Raw genomic sequence first — 21,853 nt, 5'->3', positions numbered from 1 at the left:
CTCCATCAGCTACAATCATCGTCCTTTGCACTAGGTATAACTCCAGCCAGTGGAGAGTTTCCCCCAATTCCCATTGACCTCAGTTTTTCTAGAGCTCCTTGATACCACAATCAGTCAAATGCGGCCTTGATATCAAGGGAAGCTACCTTTAGCTCGCCTCTTGGGTTCAGCTCTTTTGTCCATTTTTGGGCCAAGGCTGCAATGAGGCCTCGAGCTGAGTGACCCTGGTGGAACAGAACTGAGCATTAGTAAGCAAGTTATTTCTAACTAACTGCCGCTTGAGAGTGCTGTTGATGACCCCGCCCATCATTTTATTAATGGGGCAGTAATTTGCTGGGTTGGATTTGTCCTCTTTTTTTTGTGTACAGGACATACCTGGGCAATTTTTGACTACATTGATTAGATACCAGTGTTGTAGCTGTACTGGAGCAGCTTGGCTAGGGGCACAGCTACTTCTGAAGCACAAGTCTTCTTGCTGGAATGTTGTCAGGACCCATAGCCTTCACAGTACCCATTGCCTTCAGCCATTTCTTGATATCGAATTGACTGAAGACTGGCATCTGTGATGCTCAAGACCTCCAGAGGAGACCATGATGGATTATCCACTAGACATTTCTGGCTGAAATGCTTGCCAATGCTTCAGCTTTGTCTTTGACACTGATGTGCTGGGCTCCCCCATCATAGAGGATGGGGATATTTGTGGTGCCACCTCCTCCAGTTAGTTGTTCAATTGCCCACCAACATTCACAACTGGATGTAGCAGGACTGCAGAGCTTAGATCTGATTGGTTGGTTGTGGAATCACCTTGGCACGGTCTATTGCATGCTTGTTACGCTGTTTGGCATGCAAGTAGTCCTGTGTTATAGCTTCATGAGGTTTGCACCTCATTTTTAGGTATGCCTGGTGCTGCTCCTGACGTGCCCTCCTGCACTCTTCTTTGAACCACGGTTGATCCCTGGCTTGGTGGTAATGGTAGAGTGGGGGACTATGCTGGGCCATGAGGTTACAGATTGTGGTTGTATACAGTTCTGCTGCTGTTGATGGCCCACAGTGCCTCATGAATGCCCAGTTTTGAGCAGCTAGATCTGTTTGAAATCTATCCCATTTAGCACGGTGGTGGTACCCCACAACACGATGGAGGGTATCCTCAACATGAAAATGGGACTTCATCGTCACTGTGGACTGTGCAGTGGTCACTCCTGCAAATACTGTCATGGACAGATGCATTTACGACAGGTAAATTGGTGAGGACGGGGTCAAGTAGGTTCTTTCCTCTTGTTGATTACCTCACTACCTGCTGCAGACCCAGTCCACCAGCTTTGTCCTTTAGGACTCAGCCAGCTTGGCCAGTAGTGGTGTTACTGAGCCACTCTTGGTGATGGACATTTGAAGTCCCCCACACCAGAATGCATTCTGTGCCCTTTCCACCCTCAGTGCTTTCTCCATGTGGTGTTCAATATGGATTCAGCAGCTGAGGGGTGGTGGGGTGGATGGATGCCTGGGCCAGCAGGAGGTTTCCTTGCCCATGTTTGATCTGATGCCATGAGACTTCGTGGGATCTGGAGACAATGTTGAGGACTCCCAGGGCCCAGCTGCCTTCTGACTGTATACCACTGTGCCACCCCCTTTGGTGGGTCTGTGCTGTAGATGGGACAGGACATATTCAGGGCTAGTGATGGTGATGCCTGGAATATTGTCTAAGGTATGATTCCATGAGTATGACTGTCAGGCTGTTGCTTGACTAGCCCGTGAGACAGCTGTCCCAATTTTGGCACCAACCCCCCCCCTACCCGCCCCCGAGGTAGTAAGGAGGACTTTGCAGGGTAAACAGGATTAGGTATGCCACTGTCGTTTCCGGTGCCGAGATCGATGCAGCTGGTCCATCCTGTTTAATTCCTTTTAGCAGTTTGATGCAACTGAGTGGCTTGCAAGGCCATTTCAGAGGGCATTTAAGTGTCAACCATATTGCTATGGACCTGAAGTCACACGTAGGCCGGACCAGATAAGGATATCTGATTTCTGCTGTCACTAGGTACAGTTACCGATGTTTCTGATGTAATCACATTAATGGGCGATTTCACATGACACCTACTACCGCAAGCGACCAAATGCACTCTCCAGAAACAGTACAAGGGCATAATTCTACAATTGTACTACTGAATATTTGTCAAAAATCAAATTGATATAAAAACTTCATGTTTACAGTTAGACTTGACAAAATCCCTGCTGACTATACTGTAAAAGAAAAGAGGAAGCTTTTCCCACTTGGAACTAAAGTAATTGTGTAAATGCAGCTTGTGTGTAGGTTGCATCATATCCACTTAAAATCGCATGCACATTGTAACTTTCTTTCCTTTTTTTTTAAAAAGGTACTGTCGGAGTCTGGCATTTCTCCCAGTAAGACATCTGAGACCATTTCGGATTGTTTAGATGTCCAGCTAATATGTTTAGATAAACAGTAAGTATTGCAGCAATGATGAAGCAAATTAAATTTCAACTTGCCATTGCAAACTTTGAAAAGATCTGGGCAATTAATTTCTGTTGCAATGTTCTAAAGACCCCTCACTTCTCAGCCAATGCTGTCCTGGCCTGACATGCAAAGGATTGTTATGCAAAAATTGTCCAAGAATCAGATTTCCTTAGGAAGTTGTATGAAAAACGGATAGGGAATGAATTTGTTGGCACTTTTTATTCAATGTTATAACATATATCATGTAATATAATTCAGTTATATCACGAATAGCACAGGAAACTGAACGAATATGTCAACTTTCATCTCGCAGGTGCTCAATTCACTGGAGGGATAGGTAGTTACAAAGTAGGATTATGTAATTTATTGGTCATTCACAATATGATTTTATTGAATATCTCTGCATGCTCCTTCAATGTGCATGACCACCAATAAGCAATATGTCTATGGTGACAAGATGCCCACTTGATTTCTGAATACATAACTTTGAAATTTGTAAACTAGTTGGGATTGCAACCAGACTAATTTAGTGCAATTATGTATTAAAAAGGCAAATTTTCATGTAAGACAGTTAATTTTGTGTATTCTTCATGATTCATTACCTCAACTTATTCCACTATCGCTAACATTGTTGAGCGAACTGTACTGCCCTCTCCAAATGCAATGCAACTTTTGAAGGTTGAGATCTATAACTGGGTGTTTTTTTCACATTTCAGGTGGACATGCAGATTGAAATTTCATATGCCCACCATTACTCTTCAATGAAATCCTAGTGACAACATTGGCAAATGATTAACATTTTTATATATGCTTTCACCACTATATATATAGAGCTAGGCCACAGGTCAGCCAAGATCTAATGGAATAGTGGAACAGACATGAGGGGTTGAATGGCCTCCTATTCCTATATTACTATTTTACAAAACTGTTAACTTCATGCAACTGCACAATATAACGTTTGGTTTTTGTTTTAGATTAAGAGTTAAGCACATAGACACAAGACCATTTGAGCAAAAACAAGCTGAAAGTATCAGCTCTGGTTTGGGTGAGTACTTGTTTATGAAACATGCAAATATCATAGCAACACTTTTTAATAGGAAAAGTATTATTTTTAAGGAAGGTTAATATATTAATTATTGCTGCATACCAGGAGTCTGAAATAATAGAACCAATCCTTATGCAGGTATTTATTCCATGGCTGAACTTGAACTGTAACTGACCTTTTATATTTTCATTTAATCTTATTTTTCCTATGTTACTTTCCTTGTAGAAAATTTGGAGGAATATTGAACTGCATTTCCTATTCTGTAAACTTTTTAAAAATTGATTTGGTTCAGACTTGATGCATTTAATGTATACTTATGAAGAAAAAACTTATTGACAGTATATGTTAGTTGACTACTTTTACCATCAGTATGAAAGGTATAATCTTCATACTGATGTATGCAAATCTGGAAAATGGTTTGCAAAATAGATTTCAACTCCCAATACATGCTGCACGAGTACCAAGGTATCACTTTGCAAATTCATGTGGATTGATTGCCACAACATTATAACTCCATCTGGGGCTGGAAAGTTAAACTGGCTATTCATTGATCGCTATTTCAACCAGTCTTAAATAGAAAGAGTTGTATTTTCTGAAGATGAGGCTAGTTATTGCTGCATTAATGGTTCTTCCCGAGAAGGTTTCATTTGAGCTGCTTCATTGAACTGCTATTATTATGGTGTTCCACAAGGGTGTTGAGTAATTAGTTTCGCAATTTTGATCAAGCAACAATGAACAGCAATTATGTTTCTGAGTTGGTGGGGCACTTAGTGCAATGTCAAGGCGTTACTTCCATTATCTTGCTGAGGCAGAGGTGGGAACAGTTGAAAAGATAAGCTTCCTCAAAAGCATAGGATTTTGACTGCAAGTGAGCACCCGGTACCCAACTCCCATCTACCCTCTTTCTCACACATTCCCCACCAGAAAATGATCATTATACATTTTCATTTAAAATTACAATCCTGCTTATATATGCTTGTACGTTTTATATGGTCATAAAAATCCTAAGCATAAATAGTGGTGCTGCACTTAATTTGCTTCCTGTAGGACTCAAGTAACTATGCAGGTGGGGTAATGCCAGGAGTCTAAGCTGGCAAAGGTATCAAAGAAACTGCTGGTTGTTGTAATTTCTCAATATAGAGATGTGTTCAGCCGCTGCAACTACTTACCATGTAAACTTTAACAAGAAAAAGCTGTAAACACGGAAAAATTAAAGGGGTGAAAATCGTGTTCAAACAGAATTGCTGAAAAATATATTACTATATAGAAAGATGATAGTTTAGAGAAAGGGGCCCGAGACAAAATGTTCATTGACTTTTTTTCTGAGATGTTGATTCATGCCTGTCTATTTTTCTGGAAGCTTTTTTTTGTACTTGTCAAAAATAACTCCCCACCACCTACTCCAGCCCCCAAACGGTTGTAAGATTTGTATGCGTGTGTATGTGTTACATATTGAGATTTCATGTTTCTGCTGGTACTTTGAGTACATGACTTCATGTTACATCCTGTGTCTCTGAGCATACCCATTGACAATTTGGCACAAAGCTGATTTAAGGGCAAAATGATCCAGCCAATGAGATTAAGTGGTGTGTTAAATTATGTTATCCATACTAAAGGTGAGACTGACTGCCCTTGACATCAAGGCCACATTTGACAGTGTGTGGCATCAAGGAGCCCTAGCAAAACTGGAGACATTGGGAATCGGGGATAACTCTCCACTGGTTGGAGTCATACCTAGCACAAAGGAAGATAGTTGTGGTTGTTAGAGGTCAGATATCTCAGCTCCAGGACATCACTGCAGAAGTTCCTCGGGATAGTGTCCTCAGCCCAACCATCTTCAGCTGCTTCATCAATTACCTTCCGCTGTCAGGTCAAGTGGGGATGTTCACTGCTGATGATTGCACAATGTTCACCATTTACGACTCCTTGGATGCTGAAGCAGTCCATGTCCAAATGCAGCGAGACCTGGACAATATCCAGGCTTGGGGTGGCAAGTAACATTCGCGCCACACAACTGCCAGGCAATGGCCATCTCCAACAAGAGAGAATCTAACCATTGCCCCTTGATGTTCAATGGTATTACCGTCACTGAATCCCCCACTATCAGCATCTTGGGGCTCACCATTGACCAGAAACTGAACTGGACTGGCCCTGTATATAGTGAGACTAGGAATCCTGTGATGAGTAATTCACCACCTGACTCCCCAAAGCCTGTTCACTGTCTACGGGAGTCAGGAGTGTGATGGAATGTTCCCCACTTGTCTGGATGAGTGCAGTTCCCGCAACACTCGAAGCTTGACATTGTCCAATATAAAGCATCCTGCTTGATTTGGCACCACAATCACAAACATTCACTCCATCCACCACCAACGCATTGCAACAGTGTGTACCATCTACAAGATGCACTGCAGGAATTCACCAAGGCTCCTTAGCACCTTCCAAACCCCTGACCACTACCACCTAAAAGGACAAGGGCAGCAGACACATGGGAACACCTGGAAGTTCCCCTCCAAGCCACTCACTATCCTGACTTGGCAATATATCACCGTTCCTTCACTGTCGCTGGGTCAAAACTTTGGAACTCCCTCTCTAACAGCACTGTGGGTGTACCTACACCACATGGACTGTAGCGGTTCAAGAAGGCAGCTCACCACCCCCTTCCTAAGGACAATTAGAGAAGGGCAATAAATGCCCATATCCCATGAACGATTTATTAAAAAGCCCTTAGTTGAAAAGCTGAATACTGCGGATGTTGGAAATCTGGGAGGGGAAAAATGCTATAAATACTCAGCAGGTCAAGCAGCTTCTTTGGAGAGAGAGAAACAGAGTAAACATTTCAGGTCTGTGGCCTTTCATCAGAACTAGGAAAAGTTAGAAATGTAATAGGTTTTGAGAAAGGGTGGATGGGACAAGAACAAAAGGAAGGTCTGTGCTTGGGTGAAAAACAGGAGAGATTAACTCTTCTTACATTCAGTCTTCCAGTGCCAAAGGAAATAATGATGGAACAAGAAAAGAAACAAAGAAACCAAAGTCATGCCTAGAGCAGGTGTGCTGCTGACTGAAAGCAAAAATAAGAGAAAAACCAAAGAAAGAAAGCAGAAAGAAGGGCAGAGATTATGGTCTGAAATTGTTGAACTCAGTGGTCCGGAAGGCTGTATAGTACCTAACCAAAAGATGAGGTGCTGTCCCTCAAGCTTGCATTGGCCTTCACTGAAACAGAGGAGCAGGCCAAGGACAGATCTCAGCGTGAGAGCAAGGTGGAGAATTAAAATTATAGGCCACTGGAAATCATGATCATGCTTGTGGGCTAAACGGAGGTGTTCCTCAAATACGAAATCTGCATTTGGTCTCCCCAGTGTAGAGGTCACCACATTGTGAGCGGCGAATACAGTAGACTGGTTTAAAAGAAGTACACGTAAATCTCTGCTTCACTTGTAAGGAGTGTTTGAGGGTCTACTCTGTCCATCCCACCCTTTTTGTTATCTTTGCTTGTTTTGTTTTTCACCTATTCTTGCTTTCAGTCAGCAGCACACCTGCTCTAGGCACATCTTTGTTTTCTTTGTATCGTTTGCTCCATAACCTCTCCTTCGGTCCTAGAAGACTAACTCTTAAGTCATTCAATCTTACTGTCTTATACCCTATCACAGACCTTCCTCTTGTCCTTGTCATCTCCACTCCCAACAACTCTCTCTCTCTCTCTCTCTCCCCCCCCCCCCCTTTACCAGCTCCCTCAAAATCTATATATTTCCAACTTTTCCCATTTCTTTTGAAAGGTCACAGGCCTGAAAGTTAACTCTGTTTCTCTATTCACAAATGCTACCTGACCTGCTGAGTATTTCTAACGTTTTCTGTTTCAATAAAAGCTCTTAATGTTCAATTATATACATATATACAACTTGTATTCAACTAAGTTTCACCAAACTTGGCAATGTAGAGGCATTCCACAAACATGTTGTCATCGTCTTTTGTATTTTGATCTTCACTTTTTTTTTTAAAAACTGGCTCTCTACAGGTTGGGCAAGTTATACAGTGATGCTCAACGTTACAGTAGCAATAGTTATTGGATCAAAACTGCTGCAGAGAATGAAAGATTGCTGTACAAAAGCAGAATTTTCATCGAGCAAAGAGAGCTCTTTTCCCCACAAAGGGGGAAAATTGAGAGACAAACTTGTTGTACACAATGGAATGTTTCAGCCATCCCTTTAAAATCAATAGAAATTATCCTAATCAGTGGCAGACTGAACATAGCACAAGTATAGTATTGAGACTTTATTCAATTCCAGTCTTCTGCACTTTAAGCAAACGTTAATAAATTCCTACTCTTAAACCCCGAGGTGGCATAAACTTCAGTTTTGCATACTGAAAGATTTGCTCCTTAGAGATAAACTGACCAGTAGATTGCTGAGTAACACATCACAAAAATCAGGCAAAAGTTAGGCTTTTGCAAGATTAATGGCATCCGCTTGAACTCAGGATTTTTTAAGCTTTTCTACTAGTTTTGTCTCAGTTTAGTCTAGGAAATTGCTAGCTTTTTGTTTGTCATCACAAGGGTTAATTTGTTTTGAAACATGCACTAAATATTTCATGCAGCAATAAATAGCGGTAGGAGCTGATGGGGGTGAGAATTCAAGAAAGCCACAGGGCATTAAAAGTTTAAATCTGCTTTTAGGTTCTTTTGAATTCATTCTGTTCTATTCCTTCCTCTTTCATGGAGAGTGGGCGAAAAAGGAATGGGTTCATGTTAAGAGTCAGGTGTCAAATTGCACATCAAACTCAGACCAAGGGACTATTCTGTAGGATCAACGTTAAAAAAAATGGCAGCACTAAAATGATGTACTTTATATCAGCCTGCATGAATGGAACAGCGTTCAAAATGATTTAATGTAGGCACATAATGTGTGGAATTTTCCAACAACTATGGCAGGGACAAGTTTAAAATTATCTTAGAACAGACAATAACTTGAGTGCATAGTTCATTTTCAGAATATATGGCAATTTTATTTTCCCTGCTCTGATCTATATCAATTTATTTCCTGTTTTTTTTTTTAAAAGCACACAAGGAAGACTGTACTCATGAAGAAACTGTGGAAGAATTAACTTACAGGAAGGCACTTCGAATTGCACTGGATCTTTTAGCTAGCCATGACTGCCACACCACTCAAATGACTATGAAAGAACCAGTGATGGCAAAGACTCGAGTGTTAGCTTCAAAAGAGCTTAAAAAGAGTTCCTGTATTCACAGTTCAAATGGACCAAAAAATACACCGAAGCAAAATGGATTTTACTTTCTTCGAAGACAAGAAACTGTGTGCACTCGACAAAGTAGCAGGAAAGCATCGTGTATCAAAAAAACACCAGAGGCTGGACAAGGGAAAAAGCCAACCAGGTCATGCACATTAACCCAAACTTCGGCTAAAACAAAAAAACGCACTGGTAAGGAAGAAAAAAGTAGTGTAAGGAAAAGAACTGTGGGAAGACCAAGGAAAAATCTTAAGCCTCAGACAGCCACTTCAAATGATAATCTCTCTCAGTGTGAGCAGTCAATACGACTTGTGAAACAGACAACTGCTGAAGCACAGGAATATCGGGATGAAAAGAGGTTGCAAGAAGTGGTGAAGTCTTCATTCCAAACATGTGCTTCTCCAAATTATGCAGGGAAGAAAGATCAAAATGGAAAAATTAAAAAGATTAGCCTGAGGTCAAGGATTATTTGCAAATCTGCCTGCAAAGAAATTGCCAATTCTTCTGTCCAAGCCAATTGCGAACCTCGGGGCATTCAGACACCTGATGCTGCTTCTAGCTATTTAGAATCAACTCCTAAATGTAGGACTACTGGCAACATTGGGTCACATGAATGCTCATACCCTTTAAGTCCTAGCAATGTTCAGTTAGAAATGAAAAGTGATTTGAGCAAAAGTGAAGTGGTGGAAGAACATAAAAGGAGAAAAGTGAAAAAATGTACAGAACCTATGGAGTGCCTTCATACCAGTACAACTTCTGATTTGGATATTAATGTGAAATCAACCAACCAACCAAATGTAGATAGCCTTGCAGAAACCAAGAGTCCAAGGCAAAATGTTAAGAGTTCTCTAATTGGGTTGTGTCTAGATGAACAAGTGGGCTCTATTAATGGACATAAAAGAAGTATTTCAGACAATCCTCAAACATTCTGTCCTTCCACCCCATTAAATAAACAAGAGGCATTCCCTCCTTCAAAAATTCAGAAAGAGGAGGGAGCTTCAGAGATCCAAACTTTATCCATTGCAAAGCCTGAAACTCATCTTGAGTTGCCATCATTTGAAACTGATGAAATAGGTAAGATTACCTCTCTCTCTACTGGGATACCTTCCATTAACCATTTTTGCAGTACAAGTAGTAATATAGAAAAATGTTTTTCTCAAAGGACTTAAGGAGACTGTTTAAGTAAGAATTACAAATGTCTCTTGCATTTACTTTTTGAACTGAAAACAATTTCATTAGAAATTGTGGTGATATACATTTGAAGAATGTTAGAATTACCTATGGAGATGCAACTTTAAAGCCTATATATACCCAATAGTCAATAATTAACAGCTTGGTGTAACTGTCATAAATTGTAGTTGTTCAGGTCAGAGCGCTTATAATATTATCAAGAATTCCTAGGTATCACTGAGCTGCTAAAGATGATTTGAGGACCTTGGAAAGTTTGTGACCTTTGGAAGTTGGGTTTTTTTTCTATTTCAGGTAGCACTTCTATTTATTTTTGCTTAGACTGGACACACCATTTGTTTAGCATGGATACACTATTCCGCCTATTATTTCTATGCTAGTGCTTTGCTGGAGCAACCCAAAACTAAGTGCCCTGCACTCTCCTGAATATTCCTCTGCCTCAAATAATGGTTGATCTTTCCTTTAAAAGATGCTATGGTTCCAAACACAACTCTCTATAATGAAGCGTTCCATGCTCTGACACTTCTCTCATCCTCTTGCTCTTAATAACAGGTTTAAATTGATGAACGCTTCCCACTTATTCCCTAACCAGTAGCAATAGACTTACCCTATTAAAGTTCTTAATTTTAATAAAATCTCATTAAATTCTCTGATGGGCTTCTCTGCCCTTCTGGAAATAATTCACTGTCTCAAGACTCTGTTCTTAAGTACAGTCTCTCATTCCTGGCATTATCTTGATAAGTTATGACTTTGCTCTAACACTGAGATATGCAAGACTCCGCACAGTACTTTTAACAATAGTTTACTGTTGTCATATATAAATTTTGTAATATCTTGGTTCTTGTGCTCCATGCCACTATTTCTAAGACTCAAAATATTGTCTATTTTTAATGTCTTTGTCTACTTGCACTTGGTATTTCAAAGAATTATGTATATTCATCCAAGGTAATTCTACTCCTCTACGTCTTCCTATTGACTATACAATTCCATTTCTTGTTTTCCCTCCCAAAATGCATCACTTCCTATCTCTGCATTCACTTGCACCCACTGCTTGCCTGTTCATTCCACTCCCTTTTGTCGTCTTGAGGTCTTTTTACAGTCTGTCTTGTCCTTTGTAAATGCCCTTGTGGCTATTGTGTTTCTATATCAAAATCACTTCAATTTTTGTGCCAGCACTGACCCCAGGCTATGCCATTTGCATCCTTTCTTCAACCCATGCAACACCTATGAATAGTAATCCTTGGTCTCCTAGCCATCAAAATTTTCTACTGCAATTTCTTTTGTCATATGCCTGAATTTTCATAGCAAGATTTCTGAGAGACACTTTATCAAATACCTTATGAAAATCCATATGCACTTTTTCTACTGCATGTATTTGTCTATGTAGTCAATTACTTCAAAAAAAAAAGTGAATTTAAATTTTGCAAACATGGATTTTCCTTCTTCAAATCCATGCTGGCTGCTCCCAGTTATCTAAGGAACCACCCAGGTGCTCACCACTTTGACTTGCATCAAAAATCGCAAGAGTTTGCCCACAGCAGATGTTAAATTACTGCTCTATAGTTAACCTGGTTTACCTTCAAACACGCTATTTCTTTCCTCCAGTGCCTAGCACAATTGCATATTTGAGGATCGGAAAATTGTGGTTAGAACCTTCAGTATATCCTGATTACTTCTTTCAATAGCTTTGAGTGCATTCCATTGGGGCCCAGCATCTTGTCCATTGTGTTCTGCTTTTTAAAAACTAAATTGTTTTCTACAATTACCTCAAGCATTTTTGTGTTTTACTCCAGTGCACCTACATTTCCGCCACCTTGTTGAAATACTGGCACAAAATAGTTATCCACAACTGAAGCTCTTGAGCAAAGTAGACTGTCCTGCTTTTCCTGATAGAGGTTTTCATAACTTACTTGATTCATTTTTGCCAGTACACACAGCATGTTGCTGAAAAGGAATTGGCAACTTCTATCTTTATTTTATGCTAAATGGTGTGACTACACTGTCAGATTTAAGTAAATTTGACATATCTGTAGTTAATTTTTAAAAATTTATTTCAGGACTAGTGTTGAGACAAAGTGTATCGGTGTTCAAGATAAGATTAACTAGATGGTTGAAGGGATATGGTAACGGGGTGGTTAAATATATTTAAAGATGTTTGCTCATGTGGAGGGTAAATGTCAACACTGACTGGGTTGAATGGCCTGTTTTCTGGTTGTAGGTCCTATGTTATTGTTACTTGTAGGTGGTGAGACTTTAATTTTAAGACTATTTAATTTTGTTTTGGGCACAACTGAGGGGGTGATGTGTTATGAGGGAGTCTACTACTAGAGCAGAATTCAGTGGTTCTGGTATGTGATAGTATTCTCTGTGTCTTGGTAATAAGCTGGCCAATTGTACCAACCCTTCATTAGTTCTGGCTATTTCAATAACACGCTTTGATATTTCAAGTGAAAGCAGTAACAAAACTAGTTAAACTTTTGGCAAGTTAGCTTTTCTGTATTGCCTGTGATTAAATACAATTAATGAACTACTTATAGGGACTTAAAATGAATGCAGTTCTGTATGCAAAGTTAATGCAACTTAAATTCTTCTGCCAAATGTATAGAACACTTTTTTATTTACCATCTATATTGATTTGTGACCCACAGTACGTAGAAATGAGGCACATGCATTTGTAAAAGAAACAAACTCTGAATATGCTCCCTTGATAAACGAAGTGTTTTCACCTGTAATTTTGCTTATTGTAAAGCTGTTCTAACTTCCAAATTTTGACACATGAAGTGAAACTGCTTGGGATAGAAAATAAATTTGCACCAAAAATGTTCCCTTGGGTAGTAGAGAAAATGAAATATCAAAGGGCTGGAGAGCACACCAGGGAGTGGAATTAGTGGACAGGGCAGCTAATGAGAAGGAAAATATTGAGTTGAGTAGCCTGTTTCTGTGCTGAAATATTCTGATTCAAGTCCTGTCTGACCTTGTTTGTCATTGTCTCTAATTGCAGAACAATATCAAGTATTAATTTGCCCTGTTAACATTAATCTGAGATATTTATACTATAAAAGCTAGTTGGACTGCAACTTGCAGGACTTCAAGTCTGCGCCTATGTGTGTTGCTATTTCCCAACTTCAACCTAGGTGGCCCCCGTTACCAGGCCATGTCTCCCCAGTTTATAGGCTCCACTTGCACCACTTCCCCAGCATCAATGCCAGGCCTCATGCTATCCCAGACTTGCTGCCCATTAGTAATCCAGCAGATTGTTACTGGAGACTGGGAATTTGAGTATTAAGTGGCCACACAAGTTCTTTATCAAAGGCCAGCAGAGCAGCTCTGTTTTGCTGTTTTCTTTTGCAGTCAGCACTTGCAATGCAGTTGTTTGGAAGTGCTATTCAGAAATCATCTGGGATTTCATATTAAGTTTGTGTTTTCTCTGCTTGATTATTCCCCGTGCAACCCAAACATAAAAGTCCAGCACCTGCAGTTTCCCACATCACTCCCTTTGAGCTCACTGCCAGCTCCACATCCACCTCCATATCAATAGGAAAATAATCCAGCTGATGTAAGCATACCCCTGTGCCAGATATTCTGGAGTTTTGCCCATATGAAGAAAGTTCCTTCAGGAGGCTAACTAGATAAGACTAATGAATAGCATGGGTAGGTAGTATTAAGTTCGAAGAAGAGAATTGGCTTGATGGCCTAAAGACTTTTTCTCATTAACCTGTAGCCCATTACCAATGTTGTCTATAAAGATGAAAATATCTGTGCATATGCAGGATTACAATCATCCACTTTGTCAGTAGAGTTCAGTTCAGTAGACTCCCTTTCAACACGCAAACCCACGGAAGATGGGGGGGATGAAGAGAATGATGATGAAGATGAAAACCTTCCAAGTATACTGCTGCACCAAGGTGAGGCACCTATTCTCCGGTTCTCTGGCGTGCGTTCATGAAATGTAATTTCTCCTTTGATGTTTTGTCACCTTACCATGTCCCAAAAACTCGCAGAGTAAAAGTTATGTTGCAGTATAATGCTGTTAGGACAGAATTGGCCTATATTGTTAAACCCTTTTTATAATAGAAATATAGGGCAGGATCTTCCGGTCGGCAAGCGGGGATGGGGCCCGCTCGCCAATGCGTAAAATGACACGGGATGACGTCTGGCGGAACTCCCGACGTCACCCCGCGTCATTTCCACTTTCAGGTCAGCAGAGGTGCAGCCAAGTCAGCTGCACGCCCGCCGACCTGTCAATGGCCTATTGAGGCCTTGAAAAATTAATTAAGGTAATTAATGGACCTGCCTGTCCAACCTTAAGGTTGGTGGGCAGACCGGGAACCCTGGCGGGCTTCGGAAAAAGCATGAAATCTCATCCACAGGCGGGATGAGGTTTCATGAGGGTATTTAAATTTTTATTAAAGGTTTCAATAAAAGTTATGGACATGTCCCAACTCATGTGACATGTCACATGAGGGGACATACCAGGGAAATTCTTTTATCCTTAGTATTACAAATTTTAATTCCGAGTCAATCTCCCTGAGGCAGCACTTAGCCTCCCGGCTGAGGGAATATCTCCTCCTCCCCCGCCCCGGCCCGCATAGCCCACGTAAAATGGTGGCACACCCGATCAGAGGCACCGATCGGAGGTGTGCCTGCCCGCGCTCACTCCCGCACTCTTTCTCCCCTCCCCCCCCAAACAGGGGGGAAAATTTTTCCCATAGTGTTACTTAATGTCAATTTTCAGTGTAAACCTTTTAAACTCATTGCTGTTTGATGTCCTCCCCCGTATAGTAGAACAACTTCAAGAAGTGGTTATGCACTGTAACTTGAGACTGCTTGCCCTATAGAATCTACCCATTTTAGCATTAATCCCTGCTTTTTTAAACAAATGATGGAGATTTCACTGTTATAAGACTGTAATATTTGTGTTGGACTCTGGAAGTATAGGATATGGAGAAGGCCATTCAGCCTGTTCCACCATTCTAAGAGTACAGTAGATTTCTGTCATAACTCCATCTACACATCTTGTTTCCATACTCCTTAATAGCCTTGGCTAGCAAAAATCTCAATTGTAGATTTAAAGTTATTAACTGAGCTGGCACCTGCTTTTTTCAGGCAAGTGTTTTACACTTGCCCTCTGTATGAAGAAATACTCCCTAACTTCTCTCCTGAAAAGCCTGGCTCTGGTTTTGATATTATGTCCCCTCACCTTAGCAGAAAATGTTTTGATTTATCTTTTTAAATTCCTTTCAAAACTTCAAATCAGATCACCCCCTAACCTTTTGTATTTCCGAGGACACAAGCTTAATTCATGTAATTGAAAGAAAGTGCTTTTTTTTAGTCAGAGACCTGTGTCTATGTTCTCTAGACATTATGCTCTTTTTCATTGTACCTGTGTTGCACTGGTCCTTGTTTGGGAGCAAAAAAAGAGGCCCGGTAATTTCCACACTTCTATTGGCTGCTCTTGGGGTCGAGCAAAATTGAGTTCCAGATTCCAGTGGAGATATGAAGTTTGCATTCTTGGAGCATCTCACGCAGTATCTTTTTTAAATGCCCATAGATTGGTAGAATGAAGTGAAATTAGATATTAACCAAATTATTTGGCATCTTCAGTCTACAAAAAGTTTTTTTTTCCCTTCCCCCATTGATAGACTAATCCATAAAACACCAGATTATCTTCATGTTCTTGAAGCACACCCATATACTTGCTCCTGCACTATACAAAAGGGACTAATGAGTTAGTTGTTTCCCCATTTGTTCCTTTTGATCATTGCAGTATGTGGACAATTTGATATAAGATGCTTTTACATTCACTTAGTACTGCTGGCTTCTCTTCTGGATCTCGCACGCTGGTAGATAATCCAACAAGGTTTTTTTTTAGGTATTGTCAAAGACAGGTGGTCAAGAAAATCCTGACAGCCAGCCTTGAATGGATCCTGCAGGTTTACTTTGTTGTGAAAAGTTGTGTAAAACCCACGCATGAAGAGCTGGCAACACTAAACCAATATAAACATAGCTTTACAGGGTTTTTAAAATGTCACATGCTTGTTCTTATTTGATTGAAAAAAATGAAGGGGGATGTGTCTGTAGTGACTCTTAGTTGGGTTGTTCCGATATATTAAGAATGCTTGATCCAGAAAATGAATAAGACAAAATTATATTGGTTGGGAAAAAAAATACTGTCCCAAGTTTCCTGTTTGAAATATACCAGTGCCAGGCAGGTGTGGGACATTTTATATTAGTCACTTAAATCTTTCCTGTTGCAGAAGTAGCAGGCAATGGAAATGTTATGAATTTGTTTGTTGTCATATTTGGGGTTGGAGTTGCAGCAGGTAAATTTTAAAAATAAATAAAATTAGCAAGTATCCTTACCCTGTGTTAAGATCTTTTCACAGGGAACTGTGAACGGAAATGGGTTCTTGCTTCTCTCTGATTCCAGTCTAAGAAATCGAATTAGACTGTTAGGCGCTAGGACAAGTCAGGAATTATTTGATTGCTTCAACTAATTCTAATAGACTATTTCAAAGACAGACAGTAAACTGGATGGCTGTCTTGCTGCGTTAATTGCTTCAAAGTTACGTTTGTAGGAATACAAAAATGCTTAACAGAATTGAACCAGATGTATAGAAAAGTGAAAAAGATCTGCCCTCTGAATTTTAATTTAATTCCATTTTCTAAAGAAGCGTCTTGTATATAGTACACACTGCTGCTGCTGTACATCAGTGGTGGAGGGAGTGAATGCTGAAGTTGGTGGCTGGGATGCCAATCAAATGGGCTGCTTGATCCTGGATGGTGTTGAGCTTCTTGTGTGGTGGAGCCTCATTCATCCAGGCAAGTGGAGAATATTTTCCATCACACTCTTGAATTGAGCCTTGTAGATGATGGGCAGGCTTTGGGAAGTCAGGATGTGAGTTACCCACCTATATTGAGAAAAGACAGTGTTTGAGCTATCCTCCATAAAGCTCTAGCGTTGTTCCAAACAATTCCAAGAATTGGAAAACTTATGCAGCATTTCTGTTGTATTGTCATTCTTCTGGTGGTCAAGTTAAACCACATACTATAACACTATCCTGACCATTGCAGCCTGATTATTGTCAGAATTTGGCAGCTAAAACTTATGCAAGTCTTAAGATTTTGAAGAAAAATCAAACATTAATTGAAGTGCTTTGCTTGTTTATAAATAGTAGGAAGTTAATAGATTTGCAAGTGTTTTTGCTATATGGCAAATTGAATCATTACTAATTTGAGAAGCAATTAATTTCTGTGTCTATTTGTTTTGCAGAACAATGGTCAGTAGCTGAAGGGATGCTGGTATGGTGTAAATTCCAAAAGTACCCTCATTGGCCAGCAGTGGTAAGGAAGAAATGGACTGAAGTATAAGATAGACTAATCTAATTTTTGTTGAAAGAAAGAGACATGCTTTCGAAGCTTTTCGTCTTGTACTCATTTGGACAGATTCACAAGAATACCAGTTATACAGGGAATGACAATTTATACTGCAATGAGAAGAGAGTGCTGATTGGTTGGCAAGTAAACTCTGGTAAAAGCGTTGCCATGGAGAATGCACCAGGGAACAGTTAACTACCAAGCTTTTGTTCAAATTCAAACCAGGCAGAATGACTCTAATCAAGGCATTGCCATAGGGAATGGCTATTCCCCAAGCTTTTGTTTAGTTGAAAATGGTGCAATATGTGGGCGTACTCCTTCTGCCTGTAAAGGACAGGGCCCTGTGTGTGAATATATGTAGTTTCTAACACGATGACATGATATATGGTGAGCAATGCTTCAAACATACGAATTAGGAGCAGGAGTAGGCCACTCGGCCCCTCGAGCCTGCTCCACCATTCAATAAGATCATGGCTGATGTGAATGTAACCTCAGCCCCACGTTCCTGCCTACCCCCGATAACCTTTCACCACCTTGTGAATTAAGAATCTATCCAGCTCTGCCTTAAAAATATTCAAAGACTCTGCTTCCACTGTCTTTTGAGGAAGAGAGTTCCAAAAACACTCAACCCTCAGAGAAAAATTTCTCCACATCCCTATCTTAAATGACCAACCCCTTATTTTTAAACAGGGACCCCTAGTTTTTTTAATTCATTCACAGGATGTGGGTGTCGCTGGCTGGGCCAGCATTAATTGCCCATCTGTAGTTGCCCTTGAGAAAGTGGTGGTGAGCTACCTTCTTGAACAACTGCAGTCCATGTGGTGTAGGTACTTCTGTTAGGAAGGGATTTCCAGGATTTTGACCCAGTGACAGTGAAGGAACGGCGATGTATTTCCAATTCAGGATGGTGAGTGTTCTAGATTCTCCCATAAGAGGAAACATCCTCTCCACATCCACCCTGTCAAGATTCCTCAGGATCTTAAAGGTTTCAACCAAGTCACCTCTTACTCTTCCAAATTCCAGTGGATACATGCCTAACCTGTCCAGCCTTTCCTCATAAGACAACCTGCCCATTCCTGGTATTAGTGTAGTAAACCTTCTTTGAACTGCTAACGCGTTTACATCTTTCTTTAAATAAGGAGACCGGTATTGTACACAATACTCCAGATGTGGTCTCACCAATGCCCTGGGCAACTGAATCATTACCTCCCTACTTTTGTAATCAATTCCTCTCTCAATAAATAATATTCTATTAGCTTTCCTAATTACCTGCATACTAACCTTTTGCAATTCATGTACTAGGACACCCAGATCCCTCTGTAACTCGGAGCTCTGCAATCTTTCACCATTTAGATAATGAGCTTTTTTATTCTTCCTGCCAAAATGAACGTTTTCACATTTGCCTACATTATACTCCATTTGCCCAATCATTGCCTACTCACTTAACCTATGTATATCTTTTTGTAGCCTCCTTATGTCCTCTTCACAACTTACTTTCCTACCTATATTTGTGTCATCATCAGCAAATTTAATAACTATTCCTTTGGTCCCTTCATCCAAGTCATTTATATAAATTGTAGAAGGTTGAGGCCCCAGCACTGATCCCTGTGACACACCACTCACCGCATCCTGCCAACCAGAAAAGCACCCATTTATACCAACTCTGCTTTCTGTTAGCTAGCCAACCTGGTACCCGTGCCAATATATTACCACCCCCCACACCATGAGCTTTTATTTTCTGCAATAACCTTTGATATGGCACTTTACAAAATGCCTTCTAGAAATCTAAGTACAGTACATCCACCGATTTCCCTTTTATCCACAGCACACGTGACTCCAAAGAACTCCAATAAATTGGTTAAACACGATTTCCCTTTTACAAAACCATGTTGACTCTGCCTGATTGTCTTAAATTTATCTAAATGCCCTGCTATAACATCTTTAATAAAAGCTTCTAACGTAAGACCATAAGACATAGGAGCAGAAATTAGGCCATTCGGCCCATCGAGTCTGCTCCGCCATTCAATCATGGCTGATAAGTTTCTCAACCCCATTCTCCTGCCTTCTCTCCGTTTTCCCTATGATAGATGTTAGGCTAAGTGGCCTATAGTTTCCTGCTTCCTGTTTCCCTTTTTGAATAAAGGAGTTATATTTGCTATTTTCCAATCTAATGGAACCTTCCCTGAATCTAGGGAATTTTGGAAAATTGAAACCAGTGCATCAGCTGTCTCACTAGCCACTTCTTTCAAGGCCTTAGGATGAAGTCCATCCAGACCTGGGGGTATGTCAGCCCGCAGCCCCAACAATTTGCTCAGTACAACTTGCCTGGTGATTGGAATTTCCCCGACTTCCTCCCTCCCTTTATTCCCTGATTTACAGCTATTTCCGGGATGTTACTTGTGTCTCTATAATGAAGACCGAAGCAAAAATAATTTATCTTCCATCTCCCTATTTTCCATTATCAATTCCTCAGACTATCGGTGCAATGCTCACTTTGTTAACTCTCTTATTTAAATATCTATAAAAATTCTCACTATCTGTCTTTGTTACTAACTAGCTTTCTCTCATCCTCAAATTTTTCCCTCCTTATTAATCTTGCTGTCATTCTTTGCTGTTCTTTATATTCTTTCCAATCTTCTGGCCTGCCCACCCATCTTTGTGTAATTATATGCTTTTTCTTTAAGTTTGATACTGTCTTTAACTTTTTCAGGTAACCATGGATGGTGGGTCCTCCCACTGGAATTTTTCTTTCTAATTGGAATGTATACTATGTATTCTGAAATATCCCTTTATTCCCTGAACTTCTATTGACATATCCCTTAACCTCATTTGTCAGTTCACTTTAGCTAGCTCCACTTTCATGCCCTCATAATTTAAGTTTAAAATACTAGTCTTGGACGCACTTGTTTCTCCCTCAAAATGAATGTAAAATTCAATCATATTATTAACGCTGCTACCTAGGGGTGCCTTCACTAGGAGGTCATCAATTAATCCTATCATGTTGCACAATACCAGGTCTAGTGTAGCCTGCTCTCTGGCTCCCAAACGTGCTCTACTAAGAAACTATCCCAAAAACATTCACTGAGATCCTCACCTATATTACCTTTGCCCATCTGATTTTTTCTAATCTGTATGTAGATTAAAATCCCCCATGATTATTGTTATAGCTTTCTGGCAGTCTCCCATTATCTCTTCTTTTATACTCTGTCCTACTGTGCTGATTCACCACTCCCACATGTGACTTCTTGCCTTTATCATTGCTCATCTCAACCCAAAGCGCTTCTATACCCTGGTTTCCTGAACTTGGGTCATCCGTCTCTAATGTGCTAATACCATCATTAATTAACAGAGCCACCCCTCCACCTTTTCCTAACTTTCAGTCCTTCATAAATGTCACATACCCTTCAATATTCAGGACCCAATCTGTCATCCTGTAGCCATGTCTCTGTAATGGCCAGTGCCCCAGAAACCGGAGCCCACTTCTCCCACACCAGTCTTTGAGCCACACATTCATTTCTCTAATCGTATTTGTCCAATGCCAATTTGCATGCGGCTCAAGTAATAATCCAGAAATTAATACCTTTGAGGGTCTGCTTAGTTTGGTGCCTAGCTCGTCATACTGACTATGCAAAGCCTCCTTCCTCATCCTGCCTATGTCGTTGATCTGATCAAGGTAGCCATTATCCCACAGGATGGCACGATATACAGCGAGCACTTTCAGTCCTGAAAAGTGCCCAGTCTACCTTAGATTACCCTGGAAGGATAAGGTATCTCAAAAAATTTGAGGAACAGGTGAAGCTAGCCATCTCACATCGCTACTATGCAGTAACAACATGAGTGATATCGTCCACTATCACGATGCTGCCATCAAGCCAAAAAGATGTTTTGCATATCTCACAAATGAGTTATGTGGTATATAAATTTCAGTGCCAGGTATACAAGCCGTATGTCCCAATGACTGGTGGATCGTGTCAAACAGCAAGTCCCTTTGGCTGTTCACAACAGGCAAAGTACTGACTGTACCCAACCAGCCCATGCTTGCAAAACTCAAAACATAGAGTCCAACATTAGATATGACTCCATGATTGGACAGCACTTGCTAAACAATCCTGATTATGCTAAGAATTACACTGAGAACCAATTTAAGATTATCAGTCGGGCTCACTTACACAATCTAGAAGCTACATATACTCTCACACTGGGCCCTGTCCTTTGCAGACAGTAGGAGCATGTAAACGCATTGTGCCTTTTTAAACTAAACAAAAGTTTGGGAAACAGCCATTCCCCATGGCAATGCCTTGACCCATCAGAGTTGACCTGCCTGGTTTAAATTTGGACAAAATCTTGGCAGTTAACTGTTCCCTAGTGCATTCTCCATAGCAATGCCTCTACCAATCAACACTCTATTATCATGCAGTGTAATTTCTATCCCTTGACAGTTAGTATTCTTGCAAATCTGCACTGATGAGTGCAATACGAAAAGATTTAATATGTCTTTTTTTCAGCAATACGCGAGTTCTGTGCTACCAAAT

At 40.4% G+C, this 21,853-nt stretch overlaps 1 protein-coding gene across 9 annotated transcripts in view; it reads left to right on the top strand.

Annotated features, from left to right (window-relative positions):
• The window catches only part of LOC144688950 (uncharacterized), a 67,653-nt gene that overhangs the window by 31,366 nt on the left and 14,434 nt on the right, over nt 1-21,853 (top strand). For 6 of the 9 annotated variants that reach the window (XM_078556013.1, XM_078556016.1, XM_078556012.1 and 3 more), the window contains 5 exons: nt 2,370-2,458; nt 3,445-3,515; nt 8,568-9,830; nt 13,715-13,849; nt 17,218-17,288. In XM_078556013.1, the coding sequence (XP_078412139.1) occupies nt 2,370-2,458; nt 3,445-3,515; nt 8,568-9,830; nt 13,715-13,849; nt 17,218-17,288 (1,629 nt within the window). The remainder of the gene's footprint in view (nt 1-2,369; nt 2,459-3,444; nt 3,516-8,567; nt 9,831-13,714; nt 13,850-17,217; nt 17,289-21,853) is intronic. The other 3 variants (XM_078556020.1, XM_078556015.1, XM_078556014.1) reach the window with 2 other exon arrangements.

This window comes from Cetorhinus maximus, chromosome 13 (assembly GCF_964194155.1).
Source record: "Cetorhinus maximus chromosome 13, sCetMax3.hap1.1, whole genome shotgun sequence".
NCBI classification, from domain to species: Eukaryota; Metazoa; Chordata; class Chondrichthyes; order Lamniformes; family Cetorhinidae; genus Cetorhinus; species Cetorhinus maximus.
The sequence above is the reverse complement of the archived record's forward strand: the minus strand, read 5'-3'. Positions and strand labels throughout refer to the sequence as shown.